The 20,675-nt window shown below is 49.1% G+C and overlaps 2 protein-coding genes across 3 annotated transcripts; one reads left to right on the top strand and one right to left on the bottom strand.

The window, feature by feature from the left end:
* Positions 1-17: 17 nt before the first annotated feature.
* On the top strand, positions 18-5,738 carry IL23A (interleukin 23 subunit alpha). 2 transcript variants are annotated; one of them, XM_058557923.1, is made up of 6 exons: positions 18-210; positions 1,823-1,880; positions 2,991-3,557; positions 3,776-3,877; positions 4,388-4,534; positions 4,640-5,738. In XM_058557923.1, the coding sequence occupies exons 3-6, from the start codon at positions 3,381-3,383 to the stop codon at positions 4,799-4,801; spliced, it is 588 nt and encodes a 195-aa protein (XP_058413906.1). In that variant the 5' UTR covers positions 18-210; positions 1,823-1,880; positions 2,991-3,380; the 3' UTR covers positions 4,802-5,738. The 2 variants fall into 2 exon arrangements, with proteins under 2 accessions (XP_058413906.1, XP_058413907.1); XM_058557924.1 differs by lacking the exon at positions 18-210 and having other exon boundaries at positions 977-1,880.
* Positions 5,739-6,005: 267 nt separating this feature from the next.
* On the bottom strand, positions 6,006-20,309 carry STAT2 (signal transducer and activator of transcription 2). The gene is made up of 24 exons (XM_058557915.1): positions 20,209-20,309; positions 17,629-17,772; positions 17,319-17,472; positions 16,892-16,987; positions 16,633-16,722; positions 16,472-16,541; positions 15,965-16,050; positions 15,653-15,801; positions 12,898-13,056; positions 12,699-12,791; positions 12,426-12,485; positions 11,997-12,017; positions 11,674-11,767; positions 11,474-11,521; positions 11,311-11,394; positions 11,048-11,146; positions 10,812-10,944; positions 10,633-10,685; positions 10,412-10,506; positions 9,420-9,556; positions 9,059-9,241; positions 8,768-8,825; positions 7,599-7,939; positions 6,006-7,320 (listed from the first exon to the last, which is right to left on the bottom strand). The coding sequence occupies exons 2-24, from the start codon at positions 17,757-17,759 to the stop codon at positions 7,178-7,180; spliced, it is 2,577 nt and encodes an 858-aa protein (XP_058413898.1). The 5' UTR covers positions 17,760-17,772; positions 20,209-20,309; the 3' UTR covers positions 6,006-7,177.
* Positions 20,310-20,675: the final 366 nt, after the last annotated feature.

Genomic DNA, 20,675 nt, shown 5'->3' with positions numbered 1-20,675 from the left:
CAACCTAACCCTACAGCAGAAAGGACGGCGGGCTCCCAATCGCAGCTTCCAATCAGGAAGGGTTTAGGGCTCAGCTAAGCCAATCAGAAGGAGCCAGGTACAGACGGCTCCGCGAGACGACGTATGACGCAGAGCTGGGCAAAAGTAAGGGTTACGGGACGTCGATGGGGACAAACGGAGTCAGACCCTGGCCCTTTGGAGTCATGAAAAGTAACCGCTTCTCTTTTAAGCCTTGTTGGAACAAAATTAGAGAGCTCCAGACTTGGAAACAGAATACTCTGCTCCCTGTAACTTTAGAAGCTCTAGAATAAGGGACGCCCAAGTCAAAGCACTGGGAGTCGACTGCTGGGCATTCCCAGCGTGGCCCAGTCCACCCCCTCTTCCCGCGTTGCTCTTGTGAGCTACTCCGCCACCTCCGCCCCTGTTGCCCCCGAAACTCGCTGGCATTTCCTATCATTTCCAGATACGGGAGAGAAAAAAGGAAGCGGGAGGTAGTCTCCTAACTCGCCCCAGTATCTAGGATTCTAAAGGCATCCATCTGAAACTCCCATCTGTGATGATTCCCTCCCCAGAGGCCCCAGTAATATTCCCAGGGAACAGGACCCCTCAGCCATCAAATTCCCCTAGCTTTTGGAACTGGACATCACCCCTCAGGGGGGCACGAGCACGGCAAATTAACACATTTGCTTTCCCCAAACTCGTACAGATTTAGCGTAAGCAGTTATTCTGAGGGATTCTTGGGGAATGATTCTGGAGCTTGAACTGCTTTGGAATGGGGCCAGGTTTTGAGATGCCTTGGGGCACTTTAGCTCAGTTTCTAAAGGCCACACCGAGGGCCTCTTTGGTTGGAGGAATTCCTCACAGAGGAATTTAGTTCACAGTTTTAAATAGGTAAATAGCCCTTCATAAAAGGACCCCAGGATTTAGACTTCCAGGACTCAGAGGGGTCCTAGACTCAGTCAGAGGTCACAGACCAAGAGAAAAACACCTTAACTCGAGGGTCTCGCAAACTAATCTGACTTTACAGGTCCCTGGATTTCAAGTCTCGCAAAAAGATGGGTGCTGAGACACCTAGACAGTTCCTACACTTTGAGAAGTTTCCTTATTGAGGTCTCAGATTGAGAAATACTTCACAGAGCCATGAGAATTACAGGGCCTGAGATACCTAGAGATACCTGGGCTAAATGAGCTACTTTATAAAGATGCTGTGTGTCTTCTCACATTGTCCAATATAATGGCAGGATTGAGAATGCAGGATCTGAAGCCAGATTGTCTGCACTGGAATTCTGGCCCTTTAGTAGCTCTGTGATCTTTGGCAAGTTACTTATGTCTGCACTTCAGTATCTTTATCTGTAATAGGGGGTTATAAGTACCTACCTCATTGGGTGGTTGTGAGAATTAAATGAGTTAATACATGAAAAGTGCTTAGACCAAGTACTTGGCATAAAGTGAGAGTTGGATATATGTTAGCCATGATTATTAACCACCTGGGGGAACTTCAACTGGATTTGGAATCTGGGCATCCAGCTGGAAAGGCCTGCTTGGGAGTGTCTTGTGAATGTGATTTGCATAACGGTTGAGGCCCTGCTGACGTCAAAGTTTCCTTGCAGCTCCAGGTCAGATCTACTCCTGGAAGTAGTTCCTGTCACACAAGTCCCACAATCGTCCCACCAACCTTGCTTCCGACCCAACTCCCGAAGCACCAGGAAGTGAAACAAAGCGGCAGAGCCTCGTGTCTCTAGCTCACCCTGTCCCTCTCATCCCATCCCCCAGGGCTCCGCTTCCTCCTCCTCCTCTTCACCTGTCATCTCCTATCCTTTAGGGCTCCCAGATGGAGACCAGAGGTGGGAAGAGCACAGGAGACATTATACGCAAGTGAGGTGAGCTCCCCTACCCGTCCTCCCCCCCTCACTTTCCTTATTCCATTTGTGTCCACCATTATGTAGGGAGAGGCAAACCATTTTGCGCTCAAACTGAGATAACCTCTCTGATACTGGAAATGTTTTATCCAACGGGTGGATTTACCACAGAGTCATAATATTTGAATCAGAAGTTTCATTGGGCAGTTTTGAATAGTTCTAAGGGAAGGGAGACCTCCATCAAGGGTCAGTTTCTCAGTAGAAAAGGGTCAACCTCTTGGGGAGGCTTTGGGAGCCATCTGTGTGGTCACCCATGGCCTCATTCTGACGTCCAAATTGTTCTGGGACCCTCCACTGGGGTTGGGGCAGTCCCAGACTTGGACCACCCTCCACTCCCACACCCAACCTCACATTCTCAGCTGTTTCACTGGATGTTGCATCAGGGAGGGTGATGAAATCAGTGTCAGCGGATTTTACCCATGGATGCAAGAGGCTGAAGGACCAGCCGGAGTCACTGACGCTGCGCCTTCAACTACCCAGAACTCCTGGACTTCCTAGCCATGGGGTAGGGGCTGGATGCTGGAATATGTAAATTGGACCCCTAGTCTTTGCTTACATTGGTGTCTCAAAAGAATCATCACCTGAATTCCACAGAGCGTATAAACTCTGGGCCACTAAAGTTGAGGAATCAGATGGTTCTTAGCAACAACACTCTCCGTCCAACAGCCTTCCTAGGGTCCACAGTGAGTCCTGAAGTGGGGGAGCAATAATACCTTACACGGCACTTGTATAGCTTCCCAGCTCACAAAGTGACTTCGAGACCATTCTCTCCCAGTGAGAATGACACTGTTCCCAATGGAGAAAAAGAAGCCCCCTTATTCTTAGATAGAAGGCATCAGGTGAGAACCAAACTTCATTCCAAACTGAGCTTGCCATCCTATTGGGAGATAAATGGATGCTTCTGTTTTGGTGTTTCCTCAGTCAGGAAGAAGTGAGGAAATGAGGTGTGTGTGTGGGGAGGTGGGGTATAGCTTGGAGAGGCAAAAAGATGAGGGAAAGGTTAAATAGGAAGGAACTTGAGACTAGATTCATTTAAATATTCATTATTCCCACCCCCATCCCCTTCTACAGCTATTCCTGGAGAGCATTACACATAATGTCCCATCCCAGGCCTCCAGCCACAGCAACCACACGACTCATTTCCCCTGGAACTGAGGCTGCATACCTGGGCTCCCCACGGAGGGGGATGATGCAGGGAGGGAAATCCCACCTGCTGTGAGTCACCTGCTTGTCTAAAGGGCGGGTCTTGCAATGCAGAGACCTTAAAAAGAGACTCAGAGACAAGGGAGAAAAACAACAGGAAGCAGCTCAGAAACTGGAGGTGAAGAACGGAGGGAACCAAACCAGAACGCACAGAACAGAGAGAATCAGGCCCGGAGTGAGGGGAAGTGGGCAGAGATTCCACAGGGACTGACCCGTGCAAGGCACAGAGCCGGCCAGATTTGAGAAGCAGGCAGCAAGATGCTGGGGAGCCGAGCTGTGCTGCTGCTGCTGCTGCTGCTGCTGGTGCTGCTGCCCTGGACCGCTCAGGGCCGGGCTGTGCCTGAGGGCAGCAGGCCTGCCTGGGCTCGGTGCCAGCAGCTCTCCCAGAAGCTCTGCACGCTGGCATGGAGTGCACATCCACCAATGGGACACGTGGTGAGTGGCAGCCTCTGGGACCCAAGAGGAGCCTCTCCAAGCCTTCCAAGGCTGCAGTGGAAGACTCTGGCCTTGGTAGAAGCTGGAGGGTTGAAAGTCATCAGGGGGTGAGAGAGGACAGGAGAATGGGGTTCCTGGGAGAGCCATGGGCCTGAGGGTCCAGGTGGGGTTCAAAAGTATTTATTTCTTCACTCTTGCTACCCCCTCCTCCATTCCAGGATCTACCAAGAGAAGAGGGAGATGACGAGACTACAAATGATGTCCCCCATATCCAGTGTGAGGATGGCTGTGATCCCCAAGGACTCAGGGACAACAGTCAGGTACTAAGATGAGGCTGGGCCACAAGGAAATGGGGGCTGGAGACATAGCTAGGCACCATGGTAAATTAGTAAAAGTTGTATCTGTCTTTGTCCATTTAGCCTGCCATAGACTGGGTGGCTTATAAACAACAGAAATTTACTTCTCACAGTTCTGGAAGCTGGAAGTCTGAGATCAGAGTGCCAGTGTGTTGGGCGAGGGCCCTCTTCCTGGTTGCAGACTTCTCATTGTATCCTCACATGGCAGAAGGGGCTAGGGAGCTCTGTGGGTCTCTTTTATAAGAGCACTAATCCCATTCATGAGGGCCCCACCCTCATGACCTAATCACCCCAAAGACCCCACCTCCTAATACCATCACACTGGGGGTTAGGATTTCAACATAGGAATTTTGTGGGGACACAAACAGTCAGACCATGGCAGTGTCTAAGAATGGCAAAGAACTGGGTGGGTCTTTGGTGAATGGACTAGGAAGAGGGTATCTGTTTTCTTTCATGGCTTTCTTTTCTCCCCAGCCCTGCTTGCAAAGGATCCACCAGGGCCTGGTTTTTTATGAGAAGCTGCTGGGCTCAGACATTTTCACAGGGGAGCCCTCTCTACTTCCCGATGGCCCTGTGGGCCAGCTCCATGCCTCCCTCCTGGGCCTCAGGCAACTCTTGCAGGTATGAACTAGGGGCCTAGAGGATGGGGGCTTGTGGGTATCACAGACAGGGACTAGGGGGTGAGGAATCTGGAGTCCTCTCTGATTGTGTCCTGTGTCCTTTCAGCCTGAGGGTCACCACTGGGAGACTGAGCAGACTCCAAGCCCCAGTCCCAGCCAGCCGTGGCAGCGCCTCCTTCTCCGCCCCAAGATCCTTCGCAGCCTCCAGGCCTTTGTGGCCGTGGCTGCCCGGGTCTTTGCCCATGGAGCAGCAACCCTGAGCCCTTAAAGCCAACAGCTTCAAGGATGGCATCCAGATCTATGGCTCAGCAATGCTAAGATGAATCTGTCAGCCCAGGCACCTGCAAGCCAACAAGTTAATTTGTCCATTAATTCTAATGGGACTTGCATGTGTTGAAAAATTACCAATACTGACTGATTTATGATGCTGACCTAGGACAAGGTTGAGTATTTATTAGATGGGAAGGGAAAATTTGGGATTATTTATCTTCATGGCAGCAGTTTGGGGAGGAGGATTATTTATTATATTTATACTGAAATATGCACTTTTTTCAATAAAGACTTATTTATGTGGATATCTGAGTCTAATTTCTAGGCTTGGTTGAGACAAAGAAACAGAATGGAAAAATAGGGCCAAGGGACTACAATATGCATCCTTCTTCTGCTCTGCAGGGCTGCAGTGGAGAGGGACATTTCCTCATGACCCCCTGTGTATAGAGTAATTGGAATCTTTTCGGTCTGAATCCTGTATGGCTAAACAAGCTGAATGGGATTACAAGGGGGTGAGATTAGGAAGTGGAGCCTCACTTTGGGGGGCCTCACCCTCTCTTGCTCCCTGACCCAGTGCCTCCTTCCTTCCTTTCTTGGCCAAGAATGTATTTGGCCAGAGACAGGAGTCCTGATCAAAAGTCATCATGCAGGATCAAAAGTCAGAGCTGTTTTGGGCAGGAAGGGCATTCTAGAAAGATGAAGGTAAATCCCCAAAACTAATGGGATTCTCCCTTAACGGACATCTCTGGGGCCCTTCAGAAGGGAGTTTGATTACCCAAGGGGAGCTAAACTGCCTTTGAAAGAAAGAAGGGGAAGGGGCTAGTGATTATTTCTCTTCCTTTTCTCCATAGTCACAACATCAAAAAGGCATGGGCTTTGGAGTCAGACGGACCCAGGTTTATATCTTGGCTTTGCCACCAACCAGCTGAGTGACAACAGGCTAGTTATATAACTACGTACTCCCACCCCCACACCACACCCTGCCCCCAACTCTTATATAGCTCACAGCTCCCCCTGGAAAATCTAAGCAACAGGAAAGGCTGCTCTCAACAGGGAGGTAAGAAGAAATACGACAAGAGGGGCCTCCTGGGGCGGGTGGAAGAGGCCACGATTTGCTGACCTCGATCCTCCATGGCCTGCTGGGGGTCCAAGGACATTAGTCTTTGTGAGCAGAGAAGTAAAGAAGTTCAGAGAGGAAGCACTTCCAGGTCAGCACAAAGTTTATTAGCCACTTCTGCTCAGAAAGGCCTGTTTCTGAACAGGACTATTCCTCTAACGTACAAGACGGGAAACAGCCACACGTACAGGGCCTCACTTTAATTTACATCTCAAGTTATACTAGAAGCACATCTTAGAGCAAGGGCAGTTATCCTGGGGTTCCCTGGGAATGGCTAATGTGTGAAGTTGTGCAGAGCCCCATAATAAACCTTTGGGGTTCTAAGTTCCAGGAACTTGGTCTTTCCCCAGGTCCACGCCCAAGGAATAGAAACCCTCCTTTCAGGTAAACAATATATGGTACAAAAGAAAAGAGATATCTTCATAGACAAATATCTAAGCCCCAGGGCTTCTCTTCCTCTGTAAAAATACCAAATTCTATCTAATACTATAAAAAGCAATTCCTAAATTCCCAGCAACCGTACCATCCCTGGCCCCAGGAGTGATTTGTCCCCTAAGCACTGGGGAAGTGGAGACTAGGCAGCATAAGTTATTGTGCAAAGCTTCACAGGCACATTCAAGTGGCAGGCTCCCTTTAGGGGGAGGAATGGGTGTGGCCAGCTTGGGAGCAGGGGAGGAGACTGGTAAGAAGAAGGGGTCTACCTCCTATTCCCTTCTGTAGAGGGGAGCTTCACATGGTGGGCTGAGGCAGAAAGCTCTCAGTCCCTGCAGGAAAAGAAGAAATTTAGGACTTGAGTCAGGAGTGAGGGGAAGAAGAAAGGAAAAGGTTATCCTAGACACGTAGGAACCAGAAGAGAGAGATAGAATCCTAGCACATGTCTCTGTTCCCCACCAAGGGCCAATGCTAGTGGGCACCAGCTTAGCCTTACCAGCTATTAAAATGTTGAAATCCTTTTATACTGGAAAGAAGGCACTGCCCTGAGCCCTCCAAGTTCCCCTAACTGTCCCGGGCTACCCTCAACCTCTACACCACCCAGTACAGCAGGCAGCCTACAGGTTAGGGCTAGAGCCAACACCTGTTCTGCTTCACTGGCGCCCCTTCCTTACCCACATTATGGTTCTACCTCTCACTCCAAATCCCAGGGTGAACCCAGCTCAGAAGGGCCACATGCCTGACTTCCTATCCTTGGAGAGCAGCATCATAGCTTGAGGGGTAGGAGGGGCAAAATATACGGAAAGAACAGAGGAAAGGTAGTTCCTAGTAGTCAGAAGGAATCAAGGAATCTTCGGTGTAGAAATGGCTGGGGTGGAAGGTGTAAGCCTCGTCCACGGTGTTCTGGCCAGCCAACAGCGGGTCACCATTTGGCATGATTTCTTCCATCTTCATACTGTTTCTGAAGACTAGGTAGTCCAGAGAAAGAAGTCAGGCCCTGATCTTAGGCAAGGAATTCCCAATCCAGCAGGGAAAGCGAGGGAGGACAGCAGCAGAGGCCCAGACAGGCCTGAGGGGGCACTTAGGCAGGGCAGGGGGAGGTGCATATCCTAATAAAAGGAACCAGCAGGAAATGAGCCTCTCTCCAGTGAGGAGCTTAGGGCTCAGCCTTTTCTGTAATGGGTGAGGTAGGGGAGGTGGGGAAGGGAATGTGTCCCCTCTTCCCCGGCCCCATCTTATCACTTACTTTCCATTTCTTTAGTATTCAGGTGTCTCAGATCATCGGGCAAATCGGGCTCGGGCGCAGGCTCGGGCTCAGGCTGTGAAACAGCTTCCAGAATAGGCTCCAGCTTCAGTTCTGGTCCCAGGTTTGGCTCTGGCACTCCTGATACTGCGCCTAGTGTGGGCTCCAGCACAGACTCCAGAGGGGACCCCAGCATGGGCTCCAGATCCAGCCCTGCCTCCAGCAGGTGCTCTAACCCCAGGTCCAGCTCCAGTTTGGGGCCTGCCAGCCCTGGGTCCAGCTCTAATGACTCCACTTCTGGCTCCAGCTTAAGGTCCGGCGGTTGTTGCAGCTCATCCACCTGTCTGGACATCCCAATGCAGAAAAAGGGGCAGGGCTCAGTTGTTTAGGTGAAGCGGGGAATGGTAGAGCAAGCAGAGGCTATCTCTCTAGTCTAAGAAGGCAACAGAGCAGAGGGCTTAAGAGCACGGGCTTTGGAGTCAGGTTTGCCAGAGTTTGAATCCTATCATTTACTAGCTGGGTGACCTTAGGCAAGTTACCTAACCTCTCTGAGCCTCAGAGATTTATCATCTGTAAAATGGGAACAACAATACCTAATAATATTTGAGAAGCAGCAGAAGGGTTCAAAGCAGGGCTTTGGAATCTGACAGACCTGGATCATTTATTAGCCACGTGCCACAGGCATGCCCACTTTACCACGCTAAACCTCAGTTTCCTTAGCTGAAAACAGTAATAACAGTGTCTGCCTCTCAGGACTATTATTAAGATCCTATAAATAAGAAAACAAGCACAAAGCATTTAGCTCAGTGCCTGGCACATAATGAACTCATTACATGTGGCTGTTATTATTACCTACTCGGATGGGCTACTGAGCCCTACTCATAATGATTAAATGAAAAAAATGTTCTAAGAAAATCTAGAATCTAGAAAAGTAGATGCCCATTAACACTGGTGATTATGACTATTATTATCAGGGAACCCATGTGGAGACAACCTAAGGATGGCAGCAGGAAAAGAGAGGAGAGAGACACTAGAAGAGCAGGAAAAATCCTAGAGGGTGGAAGAGTGTGGCTCAGTAGGAGAGAAGGCCGGAGAGACTGGAATTGGGCAGGGTTAGGTCCCTATATCGGCCTAAAAGGGTTAGGGAGTTGGGCGAAGAGTTCATAGCTCACCTGTTAGAGACCACAATGAGCCTATGTTTCAGGTATTTCCTCCGTTCCTCGAGATTAACTGTGGGGACACACACAGGAGCAGGGGAGGTCAGTGGATTGGACACACAGCCCAAAGATCCCCTAGTGCAGACGGTCCTGCAGTCATATCCCCTACTCACTAGCAGTGACCCATGCACAAATCCCTTAACTTCTCCAGGTATCAGGTCTCCCAGGTTTGCAAGGAAAGAGTTGGATTTGTGGATGCTCAAGAGTCCCTGCAATCTACCAATGACGTATGTCAGGGATTCTTACCTTTCTCCTGGTAGTAGCGCCCAAAAGCCTCATCCCGGGGGATGCGGGGGTAGAGGAAGCACAGTGGGTTCTCAGGGATGTTCTCCTCAGTGAGCAGCTGGTAGTGGCGGATGATTTTGGTCAGCGGGAGTGACTGCAGCACCTCCTTGGTGAAGGGCTGCACAGAGTAAATGAGGACCTTATCTGGAAAGAGGATATAGGAACAGGCAGGCTTGAGGGAAGAGGCTGGGCCTGGGAGCTTCCCATTTTGGCTTTCCAACCCCAAACCTGCTGAAGGATTCAAGACAGAGCCAGGGAAGCCAAGGGCAGACAGAGGGGCAGAAAGCAGAGGCTGTAGGAACAGCAGGGCAGAGCAGCTGACCATCATCCTGGTGTTCCACCCAGGAGCAGGTAATGCCCCCTTCTGACGTTTCACTGAAGCGCAGCAGAAAGGTGCCAGAGATGGTCTTCTTCAGCAGCCGGCGCTCCTGGCTCCGGCTCACGAAGCCCATGATGCGGCTGGAGCACAGAAAGTGGCTGTGAGGCCCTCTTGCCTCCCTGCCCCCCTGCCTCCCTTGGATAGGGAGAATGCACCAAGTTTTGGCCCTGGCTCTGCCCATTACAAGCTGTTCCATCTCGGCCAAGTCATTTCACTTTACTGACAAAATCCACCTCCCAGGGTTGGAAGCGGTATGAGGATTCAGTGAGGTCAAAGAGATGAACAGCACCTTGTAAAAGGCAAAGTACTGTGCACGTGGGCAGGCAGTGTGGTGGAAAGGCATAGGCTTGGGGTCAGACAGGCCTGGGTTCGAATCCCAACTCTGCCCCTTGGATACATTCTTTAACTTCTCTGAGCCTTAGTTTCCTCACTTGAGAGTGGCAACGCCCGCCACTCAGCATGGTTGTAAGGATTACATGAGAAAATTCATAAAGAGCACCCAGCAGGCTCTGGAACACGGTAGATGCTTGATTAATACTGGTGATGACTGGGCCGGCCCCGTGGCTTAGCGGTTGAGTGTGCGCGCTCCGCTGCTGGCGGCCCGGGTTCGGATCCCGGGTGTGCACCGAGGCACCACTTCTCCAGCCATGCTGAGGCCGAGTCCCACATGCAGCAGCTAGAAGGATGTGCAGCTATGACGTACAACTATCTACTGGGGCTTTGGGGGGAAAAAAAATAAATAAATAAAATCTTAAAAAAAAAAATACTGGTGATGACTATTACTGCAAATGTGAGGAGGTGCGACCTTGCACCAGTGTTTGCTCTCTCTCCCTGTTTGCCACATGAGGGCGCACAGAGTCCACTCTCAACCCCAGAAAGGCAGCTGGGCCTGGGGGGTGGGGATGGGGGAAGAGGGAGGCTGACCAAGGCCTCACCCATCATTCCAGAGATCCTTCAGGTGATCATGTACCAGGTCCAGAATTTTGTCAAGCCATGTCCAGAACGGTAGCTTGCCAGGGGGGCTCTCTCGCTGAAGGAGAATGGACAGGCAGGAAGAGATATGGAGTTGCCCCTACTGTGGGGAAGGAGCAATGGGGGAAGGGCTAGTGTTTGGACTGGGGGTGAGGATCTAGGTGCACAGGATGCAGGGAATTACCTTAGTGAAGTCAGCCCAGGACAACAACGGATCCTCAATCCTAGAGTTCTGCCCTGTGTGCAGACAGACAGTTCAGATGATGGAAAGAGGCAAGGCCAGGGGACCTGGGGTAGAAAGGATGGAGGGCCAAGGCAGAATAAGGCTGGGGCAGGGCTGAGAGAAAAGAAGGTGGTTAGTACCAAACAGCTTATTCCTCAGCATGCTCAGCTGGTCCTGGTCGAGGCCTCGGCCGATGTAGGAGAACTGCCAACTGAGAGCAGGGCCCAGCAAGCTCCAGGGGGCCTTGGGGGGGCTGGAGAAGAACTGCTGATTCTGCAGGGGTGGGAGGAAGGCAGGATGGCTCAGAAGCAGCGCGCTCACACCAAGCTTCCACACCCCTCCTCGCCACCCCTCACCTATTGGCCCCTCCTCCTACCTGAGGGTTTGAGCTGAGCAGATTGAACCAGAGAACTGAGGCCCAGGCAATTGAAAGTTGGTTCATGTTAGAAATAATCACCACAGGGAGGGAGTCCGTCTGGGGAGAAGGCAGGAGTCACAAAGGAGGGATGTGATGTTCCTAGCTGCAGACATCTGGTGGGCGCAGGGGTAATCTCCCACCCTGAGAGGCTTCTGGTTAACCCCTCCTTATGCCTTCTCCAAAATCTGCTTCATCTCTCCTTGCCCTCCATTTTCACTCACTTTCAGTTCCTGCTTCAGACCCTGGTAGGTGTATTTCACTGTGAAGCTGATAATGTGCAGTTCCTCTGTCACACCCAGCAGCCCCTGGGACAGCCAAGACACAGTGATCAGAGGGCCCTTTGGCAAGTTCCTCCTGGCCCGCAATCCTCTGTCCACGCCTCACCTTATTGTTGCCCTTTCCCGAACCACTTGAACGTTGCTCTGTCAGAGTCTGCAGATGAAGGGGAAAAAGAGAGAAGGCTAGAGTGGGGATGTCAGGGCCCCTGGAAGCCCTGTCTTGCCCTCCACACTCCCCGAGGCCTGGGAACTTCCCCCAGTTCCTGTTCTGTTGGACTAGAAGCTTAAGCTACTAACTTTTCTTACCAGGTAGCCAAAGTCCCAAATTAAGCCTTGACTCTGCCCTTTCTCGGGGGTCAAAGTTTTCTGCTTTGAGGTCAGAATGTTGAACTTCCGGAAGCTATTCCAGGAGGAAGAAGATATATGGAGGACAGGAGCAGAGTTATTCTAAAAACTCAGCAGGAAAACAACAAAAAGTTCCACTTCATTTCAGACCTCCCCTTCTCCCTTTGTCCATACGCCACCCAAATCAACCTCTTCCTTGTTTGTGCCCCTGTCAGGGCTGCCACATGTGGTTGTGCAGGTCATGCAGCACATAAATGTTTGCAGCGTTCTTGTCAGGTACCTACCCTTGTATTTGAGGAGGATTCCTGAAAAGAAATATAAAAAAAATCACTGGGAAGCAAAACAGTGTACAAGGCAGGAGTTTGGTCTTTGGGATCAGATAGACCTGGGTTCAATCCCAAATCTGCAGCTCACTAGCTCTGTGGCCTTGCACAAGACACATAATCGCTCTGAGCTTGTTTCCTCATTTGAATGGTGCGTTGATAACACCTAACTCATGGGGTTCCTATGACAATGAAATGAGCGCTTGGCAAGCTGCATGTCACACAGTAAGTGATCAACAAAAGGGATGAGTTATTATCTCCATGAGCTAGGAGTGGAAGGGGAAGGAACACAGCCCTGGGGCCCTGTTGTAGCAGGTATGTATCTCCTCCGCCCCACCAACCCCTGTCCTGGCCACCCCTTGGTCCCACCCTTCAGCTGCCCCAACTTACCTGTCAATGGAGACCTCTGCGGTCAGTGACTCATTGCCTTCCTGGAGTCTCACCAGCAGCCTGGGGGGAAGGGAGGGGAAAGGGGGAAAGTGGTCAACCTCAATCTCCTGGATAGACCAGATGTTTGACAAAGATAAAGGAAGATATTAGAAGAGGTAGGTGGATTGAGGGGAAAGAGAAGACACAGCCAAGGGTGGGAAGATCTGTAAGGTCAGAAAGCGAACAGCATCAGGGCTGGAAAAAGGAAGCAGGAATAAGTTCTGAAATGCCAACCTTGTTCGGACAGTGAACTTGCTCCCAGTCTTGAGGATGAGGGGTCGATGGGGAGTTTGGGGCATGCAGGGCTGGGTTTCTACCACAAAGGCTCTGGGGAAAGAGATGTGGGGAGAACACATCATTCAGTATCTGGAAGAAGGGCTCCCCTTGTTCCTTCCCTCTGCGCCCCCCAGAAGTCTGTCCCTGGCCTCTAGACCTGTGGAGCAGACGCTGCAGCAACTCTGTGACCTGGGCCTTCTGCAGGTCCAGCCCTTTGGGCAGAGGGTCTTCCTGATAGCTAACCAGGCGACTCAGTCCCTTCAGCTCCTTCAGCAGCTGCCGCAGGTGAAACAACAGCTTTGCTCCAGCTGTGAACCTGGGTGATGGAATCCAAGGGAGAGAGAATCAGGCTCCAAGAGCTCCCCTTTAACTATGTGGAGAGTCAGGAACTGATGGGGACAAAAAAAGAATCCAGGAAGCATATGAAAGATTATTCAACATGATTCACAATCCAAGAAATGAAAATCAAAGCCACTTTCATATATGAAACTGGTAAAACATTTATTAACATAATAAAGCTAACTTTCATATGATGCTTGATATGTACTATTATTCTAAGTGCTTTACATATATTAATGCATTTAATCCTTACAACAACCCTATGAGGTAGGTACTATTATTATCCCCATTTTATAGATGATAAAACTGAGGCACCACAAGGTTAAGCAACTTGCTCAAGGTCATAAAACTAGCAAAGGATGAAGTTGTATGTGACTCCAGGCAGTCTGGCTGCACAAGCCACACTTTTAACTCCTATACTTTACTGTCTCTATAATAAAAAAAAAAATAGGAAATGTGGTGACAGGAAAACAATCATACACTGCACATAAGCAAACACATGGAGACAGCAGTTTGGAACTATTTTTTTGAAAGCTCAAAAAACGAGCATACATTTTGCAGTATTCCGTTTCTAAGATATATCTCAAGGAAATAATCACACATATGTATGAGGAAGTTCACAGCTTTGTTATTTGTAATAGAAAAATTAGAAACAATTAGTATTGGGTATAGAAATTATGGTACATTCCCATTATGGAATACTATGCAACCATTAAAAATAATGATACAGGCTCAAATTTTTAACATGAAAAAGTGTCCAAAAATATTAAATTTTTACAAATTACAAGATAGTACACATACGATATGATCTGACTTCTATTTAAAACAGATGTATATTTGTGTATATGTATAGGGAAAATCTGGAAAATGCATTCAAAAGCATTAACAGTGGGGAGCCAGCCCTGGTGGCCTAGTGGTTAAAGTTTGGCATGCTCTGCTTAGGCAGCCTAGGTTCAGTTCCCGGGTGTAGAACCACACCACTCATCTGTCAGTAGCCATGCTGTGGTGGTGGCTCACAGAGAAGAACTAGACGGACTTACAACTAGAATATACAACTATGTACTGGGGCTTTGGAGAGGAAAAAAAAAAAAGAGAGAGGAAGATTGGCAACTGATGTTAGCTCAGGGTGAATCTTTCTCAGCAAAAATAAATAAATTAATTAATTGGAAATAAAGCATTAACAGTGGGTATCGCTACATGATCAGATTATGTAGATGGGTGATTTTTGCTTTCTTTTCTCCTTTAAGTTGTCTGAAATTTTTTCAGTTGGTATACATTATATTTATAATCAGAAAAAGCAATAAAGCTCTTTCTATTAAAAACAATGAAACAGAGGATCAACACAATAACACCACCACCACCAAGAAAAGGTATATACTTTAACCTAGAAATACCACTTCTGGCAATTTATATTACAGAAATAATTAGGGATGTAAATAAAGATGTAGCTATGAGGTTATTTACTGCAGCACAGTTTAAAATAGCAAGAAATCACACACAGGCCATAGTTTGCCAACCCCTGTACAAGATGATGGATATGTTTGCAACTGCAATTTAAATACTGATCCTTTACCCTAAGCCCTATACACCTGTTTTCAATTTACCTGAACAGTCATGGAATATTTTTAATAGTTTAAATTATAATGAACTTTCTCATGAGAAAATATTTAAAACTAGGTATTTTTCAAGTATGTTGAAGGACAGTTATTTTTTCTACATCACAATAAAATTAATATAAAATAAAGAGTTTACTGGAAAAAAATAGCAAGAAATTAAAAACAACCTAGGGGCCAGCCCCATGGCATAGCGGTTAAGTGCTCATGCTCCGCTGCTGGCGGCCCAGGTTCAGATCCTGGGCACGCACCGACTCACCGCTTGTCAGGCCATGCTGTGGCAGCGTCCCACATAAAGTGGAGGAAGATCGGCACAGATGTTAGCTCAGGGCCAGTCTTCCTCAGCAAAAAAAAAAGAGGAGGATTGCCATGGATGTTAGCTCAGGGCTGATCTTCCTCACACACAAAAAAAAACCTAAATGTCCAAAATAGTTCATTAATTAAATTATGTTACCTCCATATAGGGAACTATAATGTAGCCATTAAAAGTAACATGGGTACATATTATAATATACTGCTAAGTTAACAGAAAAACAAACCCAAAGGTCTCAAAATAGTACGCACAATATGATTCAATTTTTGTTTAATAATATTACTGTAGCTACATCTGGGTAGAAAGGTAATATGTAATTTTCTTTTTTGGTGGGGCATTATATTCATTGCACTAAAAAGAAAGTGAAAATATATTTCTTGGGTGATTAAAAAGGAAGGAGAAACCAGATTGTGGATTAATCCATTACTTTCACCAAAGCAAAGACTAGGCTCTGGGTTCCCTGGATGGTGAGAATGAAGAGCAGAGGGTAGCTGCAGTCAGACAAGGGAGCTGGAATCATTTTGGGGAGCAGAGACTAAGGAGAGCAATGCCTCTTGCCATATACAGTGCATTACAACTTACAAAGCACAGCAGGGTGGCTAGGACTGGGGCTGGGCGAGCATGGGGGCGGGGAGGGTGCCTCTCACCAGTTCTCCAGTGGTTCCAACCCTCTGTCCAGGGGCCCTCCAATGCAGGCTTTCTGCTGTTGGGCTTTCCACTCCTCCAACTCGGGCAGCAGTAGCTCGATGAGGGTAGTTAGTCGGCCCAACAGTGCTTTGGAGGCATCCAGCACCTCCTAGGAAAGACACGAAGTGAGTGTGAGCACCTCTCACCATCACCCTCCACCATCCAACTAGGGATGAAGAAACAAAGAAGCCAAGGCTAAGAAGCCAGGGCTCCCAGATCCCTCCTTTTCCCCAGTTCCCTGCTGCCCACTCCCTCTGTCCTCTGCCTCCCACCTTTCTCCTTTTGTCCAGCTCATTGAGAGTTTCCTGCAGAAGCTGCTGCTGTCTGGCCTGACGGGGGTCCAAAGACGGTGTCTTCACTGGATGAGACAGGGGTGAGACAAGTGCTCAGACAGGGCTCCTTCCCCTCTCCTTCCTGACCAGACCTCAGTCAGAGTCAGGAGGGGGGATTTGGAAGGGAGAACGAAACCGAGCAAGCACAGGCACCTCGGGGCCCTCAGGTGAAGTCTGAATGGTCATGCTTGAACCAGAAGCCCGCTCAGTCTGCTAAGGCGGTTTGCCATGCATCTTCTCCAACATTCACTACTGTTCCTCAGCCATCCCTCCAGCCCGACCTCCACAACATGCCCTGGCACTTCTGCCTTTGCACGGCAGCAGGAGTGTAGCCAGTGAGGAGCCAAAGGTGACTACTGCTTACTGGGACTTTTCCCTTCTGCTCTCTTCCACCCGTGCCTCCCAGCGGACGCCTGTCTTTCGCCCACCCCTCAATGTGCTTCCTACCTGAGGTCTCATATCGGAAGCGGAAGACATCCTGCTGGTCTTTCAGTTGGCTGATGGATTTCACCAGCTTCTGTAGATGCGATTAGACCCAGATGAGGCTGCTTCTGTGGGAGGAGGTGGGCTGAGCCCTGCCCACCCTGACTCTTGCCACATCTACCAACCTCCATCATAGCCCTTAATTCCAGAATCCGGGATTCAATCTCATGCTGCTGCCTCTCCATAGGTGCTTCGAGGGCTGGCTCTCCTTGCTCCTGAAATAAGAGGCTGTGAGTACATTTCAACTCTGACCTTTCATCCCTGAAATCCAGGCCTGAAATTATAGATGTGAGGGGATCTTGTTCCGAGACAAATTTCCTGAGTCCTTTTCATGTTCCCTCTCTACTCCAGGAGTTTTCAACATCACTGCCAAATTGTTCTCACCAACTGAGCCCTCTGAGCCTGGATCAGAATTCTTTTTTCTTCCAGAAGGAGATTAAAGATCATCTCAGCCAATTGGGTAGGGCCCTGAGGAAAGGCCTGTAGGAGGAAAAGAGAGGAGATTGATCGAATTCAACTGCCTTCAATGAACTACCACCCCAGACCGTGTGACCCCAGTACTTCCCCTCCTTCAGGGGCCCTAGCCTTTCCCCTTTTCACCAGTGGTCCTCCAAACACTAGCCTCTTCCTACCAGGGTCATCTAGACTCTAACCTTCTTTCTGATAGTCATCCAGAGTCCAGACTCTGTCCTCCTTTCCCCAGATCTGCCCCCGTCCCTCTGCACCTCCAGGTCCTGTTCCATACCCTAAACTATACTCCTCTACACTCAGCTCCCATTCCTACTTTGTTATTCCCAGCTCCTCCAAGTACCTGAATGTCCCGATAGAATTTTCGCAAGTTGTGCTGTAGCAACAAGCACTCAGGGTCTTGGCTACAGCGGCCACATTCATAGTTCAGTTGGTCCAAGAAGTGGAAGCATAGCATGTTAGCCTTGGAATCATCGTTGCCCAGTACAGCTTCTTTCCTGGGGACCAGGAATAACAAGGATTAGTATCTCTGCAGGGTTGCTACAGTGTTCAGGCCTTCCAACCCCTCCCTGCCCCTGGTGTCTCCAGGATCCTGGGGGCTCAGAAGAAAGAAACCACTTTCCTCATCCCCAGCAACTTCCCGAAGCCCTCACCAGTTCTGGTCTTCAATCCAGACGGCCAAGTGTTGTCGAATGTCCACTGGCAGGAGGCTATTTGAGTAGAGCTGGTGCAGCTGATCCTGAAATGGGCTGTCGAGATTCTGCAGCATCTCCCACTGCGCCATTTGGGATCTGAGTCTGAAGGATGCATGTTCTCAATTGGAAATTTTGCTGGACTAAATCATCCACAGTCTCATGATTGTTTATTATTACAAATTTAAAAAATTTTGAATTATAGAGGTAAGAAAAAATACAAACAAAAATTAAAGTCTAGATTAACCCCACTCCCAATCTTGGTCCCATTCCCTCCTCTCCAGAAATAACCAATATTATCAGTTTGGTGCATATTCTTCCAGGGAGTACTATTTAAGAGCTCCAATATGCGAGCCTTTTTGATTAAATGGTAATTTTCAAACACATACCAAAATAGAATGAATAGTAGTACAAAGATCATCCATGTACCCATCATCTGGCTTAAACAAAAGTTAATGATACTTCCACCATCTTTATTTCATCTATCTCCCAGAATGAATTTATTTTAAATTTATTTGTTTGTATTTGTAATTCATTTTTGCTGGAACATTTAAAGATCAGTGTGAGTTATAAGTATTTATTTCAGTATGATCCCTGCTGGCCCCAAAGCTTTATCAGGGGCTGAAACCTCCTTGAAGATAAGGTACACCCTATAAACTGCTCTCCATGTAGGAAGGAGGAGCTCCAGTCTAGAAGATGTTTATATACTGTGCAAGGAGACACTCAATCCCTAAGACTATGACACTTTTATATGATCTCTATCAGTCTCTGATTCTTCAGGTGGATTATCAACTTCGTGAGAGACTCAAAAATTTCACTAAAGCTGGTTTTTGCTTGTCACCAAGCAGGCTGGGTGGAGACTCTCTCTCGCTACCTTTCCCTGCCCACAGCCATCTGTCAGTAGAGGAAATTAAAACTTATTCTTGCTGCCGCCTGAGCCTAACAGAAAAGAATAAACATGCATATCTGTGGTCTAAAAGAGGTCACATGATTTTATTACAAATCAAAGAAAAACGCTTGGGGTGGAAGAGATTATTTTCACCAGTATGAATAATCAGGAGTTGCCTTTCTGCCTCTGGGAGGTAGGAAGAGAGGAAGGAAAGGATTGGGCACGGGCACCTATTTTTCTTTTTTTTGTGTGTGTGAGGAGATCATCCCTGTGCTAACATCTGCCAATCCTCCTATTTTTTTTTTTTGCTGAGGAAGACTGGCCCTGGGTTAACATCTGTGCCCATCTTCCTCGACTTTATATGGGATGGTGCCACAGCGTGACCTGCCAAGCAGTGCGTTGGTGCGCGCCGGGGATCCGAACTGGCCAACCCCGGGCCGCTGCAGTGGAGCGCGCGCACTTAACTGCTTGCGCCAGCGGGCCGGCCCCTGTTTTTCATTTTAATCCTTTTAGTAGTACTCGACTTTTCCAACTATGTACCTGTATTGCTTTTAAAAAACAAATGACAAGGCCCCAGTTCTCAAGGAACTAATGGACTGGTATTAAAAGAGCAACGCAGGGCCGGCCCCGTGGCTTAGCGGTTAAGTGCGCGCGCTCTGCTGCCGGCGGCCCGGGGTTGGGATCCCCGGTGCGCACCGACGCACGGCTCCTCTGGCCATGCTGAGGCCGTGTCCCACATACAGCAACTAGAAGGATGTGCAGCTATGACAGACAACTATCTACTGGGGCTTTGGGGGAAAAATAAATAAATAAATAAATCCTTAAAAAAAAAAAAAAAAGAGCAAGGCAGTGGGAGCCGGCCCAGTGGCTTAGCGGTTAAGTGCATGCGCTCCACTACTGGCGGCCCGGGGTTCGGATCCCGGACGTGCACCGACGCACCGACGCACTGCTTCTCCGGCCATGCTGAGGCCGCGTCCCACATACAGCAACTAGAAGGATGTGCAACTACGACGTACAACTAGCTACTGGGGCTTTGGGGAAAAAGAAAGAAAGAAATAAAAATTAAAAAAAAGAAAGAGCAAGGCAGCAAGTAAATCCTGAGGTTTAAATATGAAACAAACCCTGGTCTTCCAAATGGATTGCAAACACTGAGGTTAAGGGCTGTAACACTTAAGGTTTTGACCAGTTATCCCCCACTCTCTTAGGCACATATTTTGTGCTCAATAAGCCTTTCTAAAATGAACTGCATTTTGTATGTGACCTTAGGCAAATCGTTTCACCATTCTGTACCTTATACTTTTTAACATAACAAATAAGGATGATAAATCGTATCTACCTTCAGACACTGTTTTTTTGGTGAGGATCAAAATTAACACAGCCCAGAAGGTAAAACCGTTGGCTAAGACACTGAACCTATGCAAGACACTGAACCTATGTAACAATGCCAGGTTCCAGGTCTCGGAGGCTGCAGGGGAGTTTAGGGAGGGGGGTGTTAGGGTTGGGGAGCTAGGCTGGACAGGAGGGGGAGATCCAGGATGCAGCAGGCGACAGAGGCTGACCCCTCCGAGGCGTACCCTCCGGGGCTTGCTGCCCTTCCCAGGGAGGAACTCGCGCCTCCACCCGCAACCCCGCGTGCCCTCACAGGGCCGTACCTGGTTAGGGTCTCAGACCCCGCTGCCTCCACAGGCTCTGGTCCCGGCTTCCGGTCCCCAGCAAGAGCTCCGGCGCCAGGGCCTCCTGCTCAGCCCCCGGCTTCGGCCCGCCCCTCGGACCCGCCCCCTTGGAGCAGGCCGGAGCGCGCGGCTGACCCTCCCCAAGCAGTGAGCTCATTGGCGGCACCACAGCCCAACCCCCTCCACAGGGCGGGACAAGCGGCGCGGAAGCCACACCTCCAGCTCCAGCGATTGGTTGGAAGGCTCAAGTAAACCCCGCCCCATGGCTGCGGAGGGAGGAGTCCAATTAACGGAATAGCCCAGGGCTGAAACAGCTGATTTCCGAGAAGTTGCGCCTCAGCCGCAGAATCGAGATTGGCTCCGGACCATGGAGGCGCTAAGGAAAGAAGAGGTGGGACCGGAATTTCGAGACTTTGGGATAGGAAGGGGAGCGCTGAAGTAACAAA

The sequence above is a fragment of the Diceros bicornis genome, chromosome 17, assembly GCF_020826845.1.
Source record: "Diceros bicornis minor isolate mBicDic1 chromosome 17, mDicBic1.mat.cur, whole genome shotgun sequence".
Taxonomy (NCBI): Eukaryota; Metazoa; Chordata; class Mammalia; order Perissodactyla; family Rhinocerotidae; genus Diceros; species Diceros bicornis.
The sequence above is the reverse complement of the archived record's forward strand: the minus strand, read 5'-3'. Positions and strand labels throughout refer to the sequence as shown.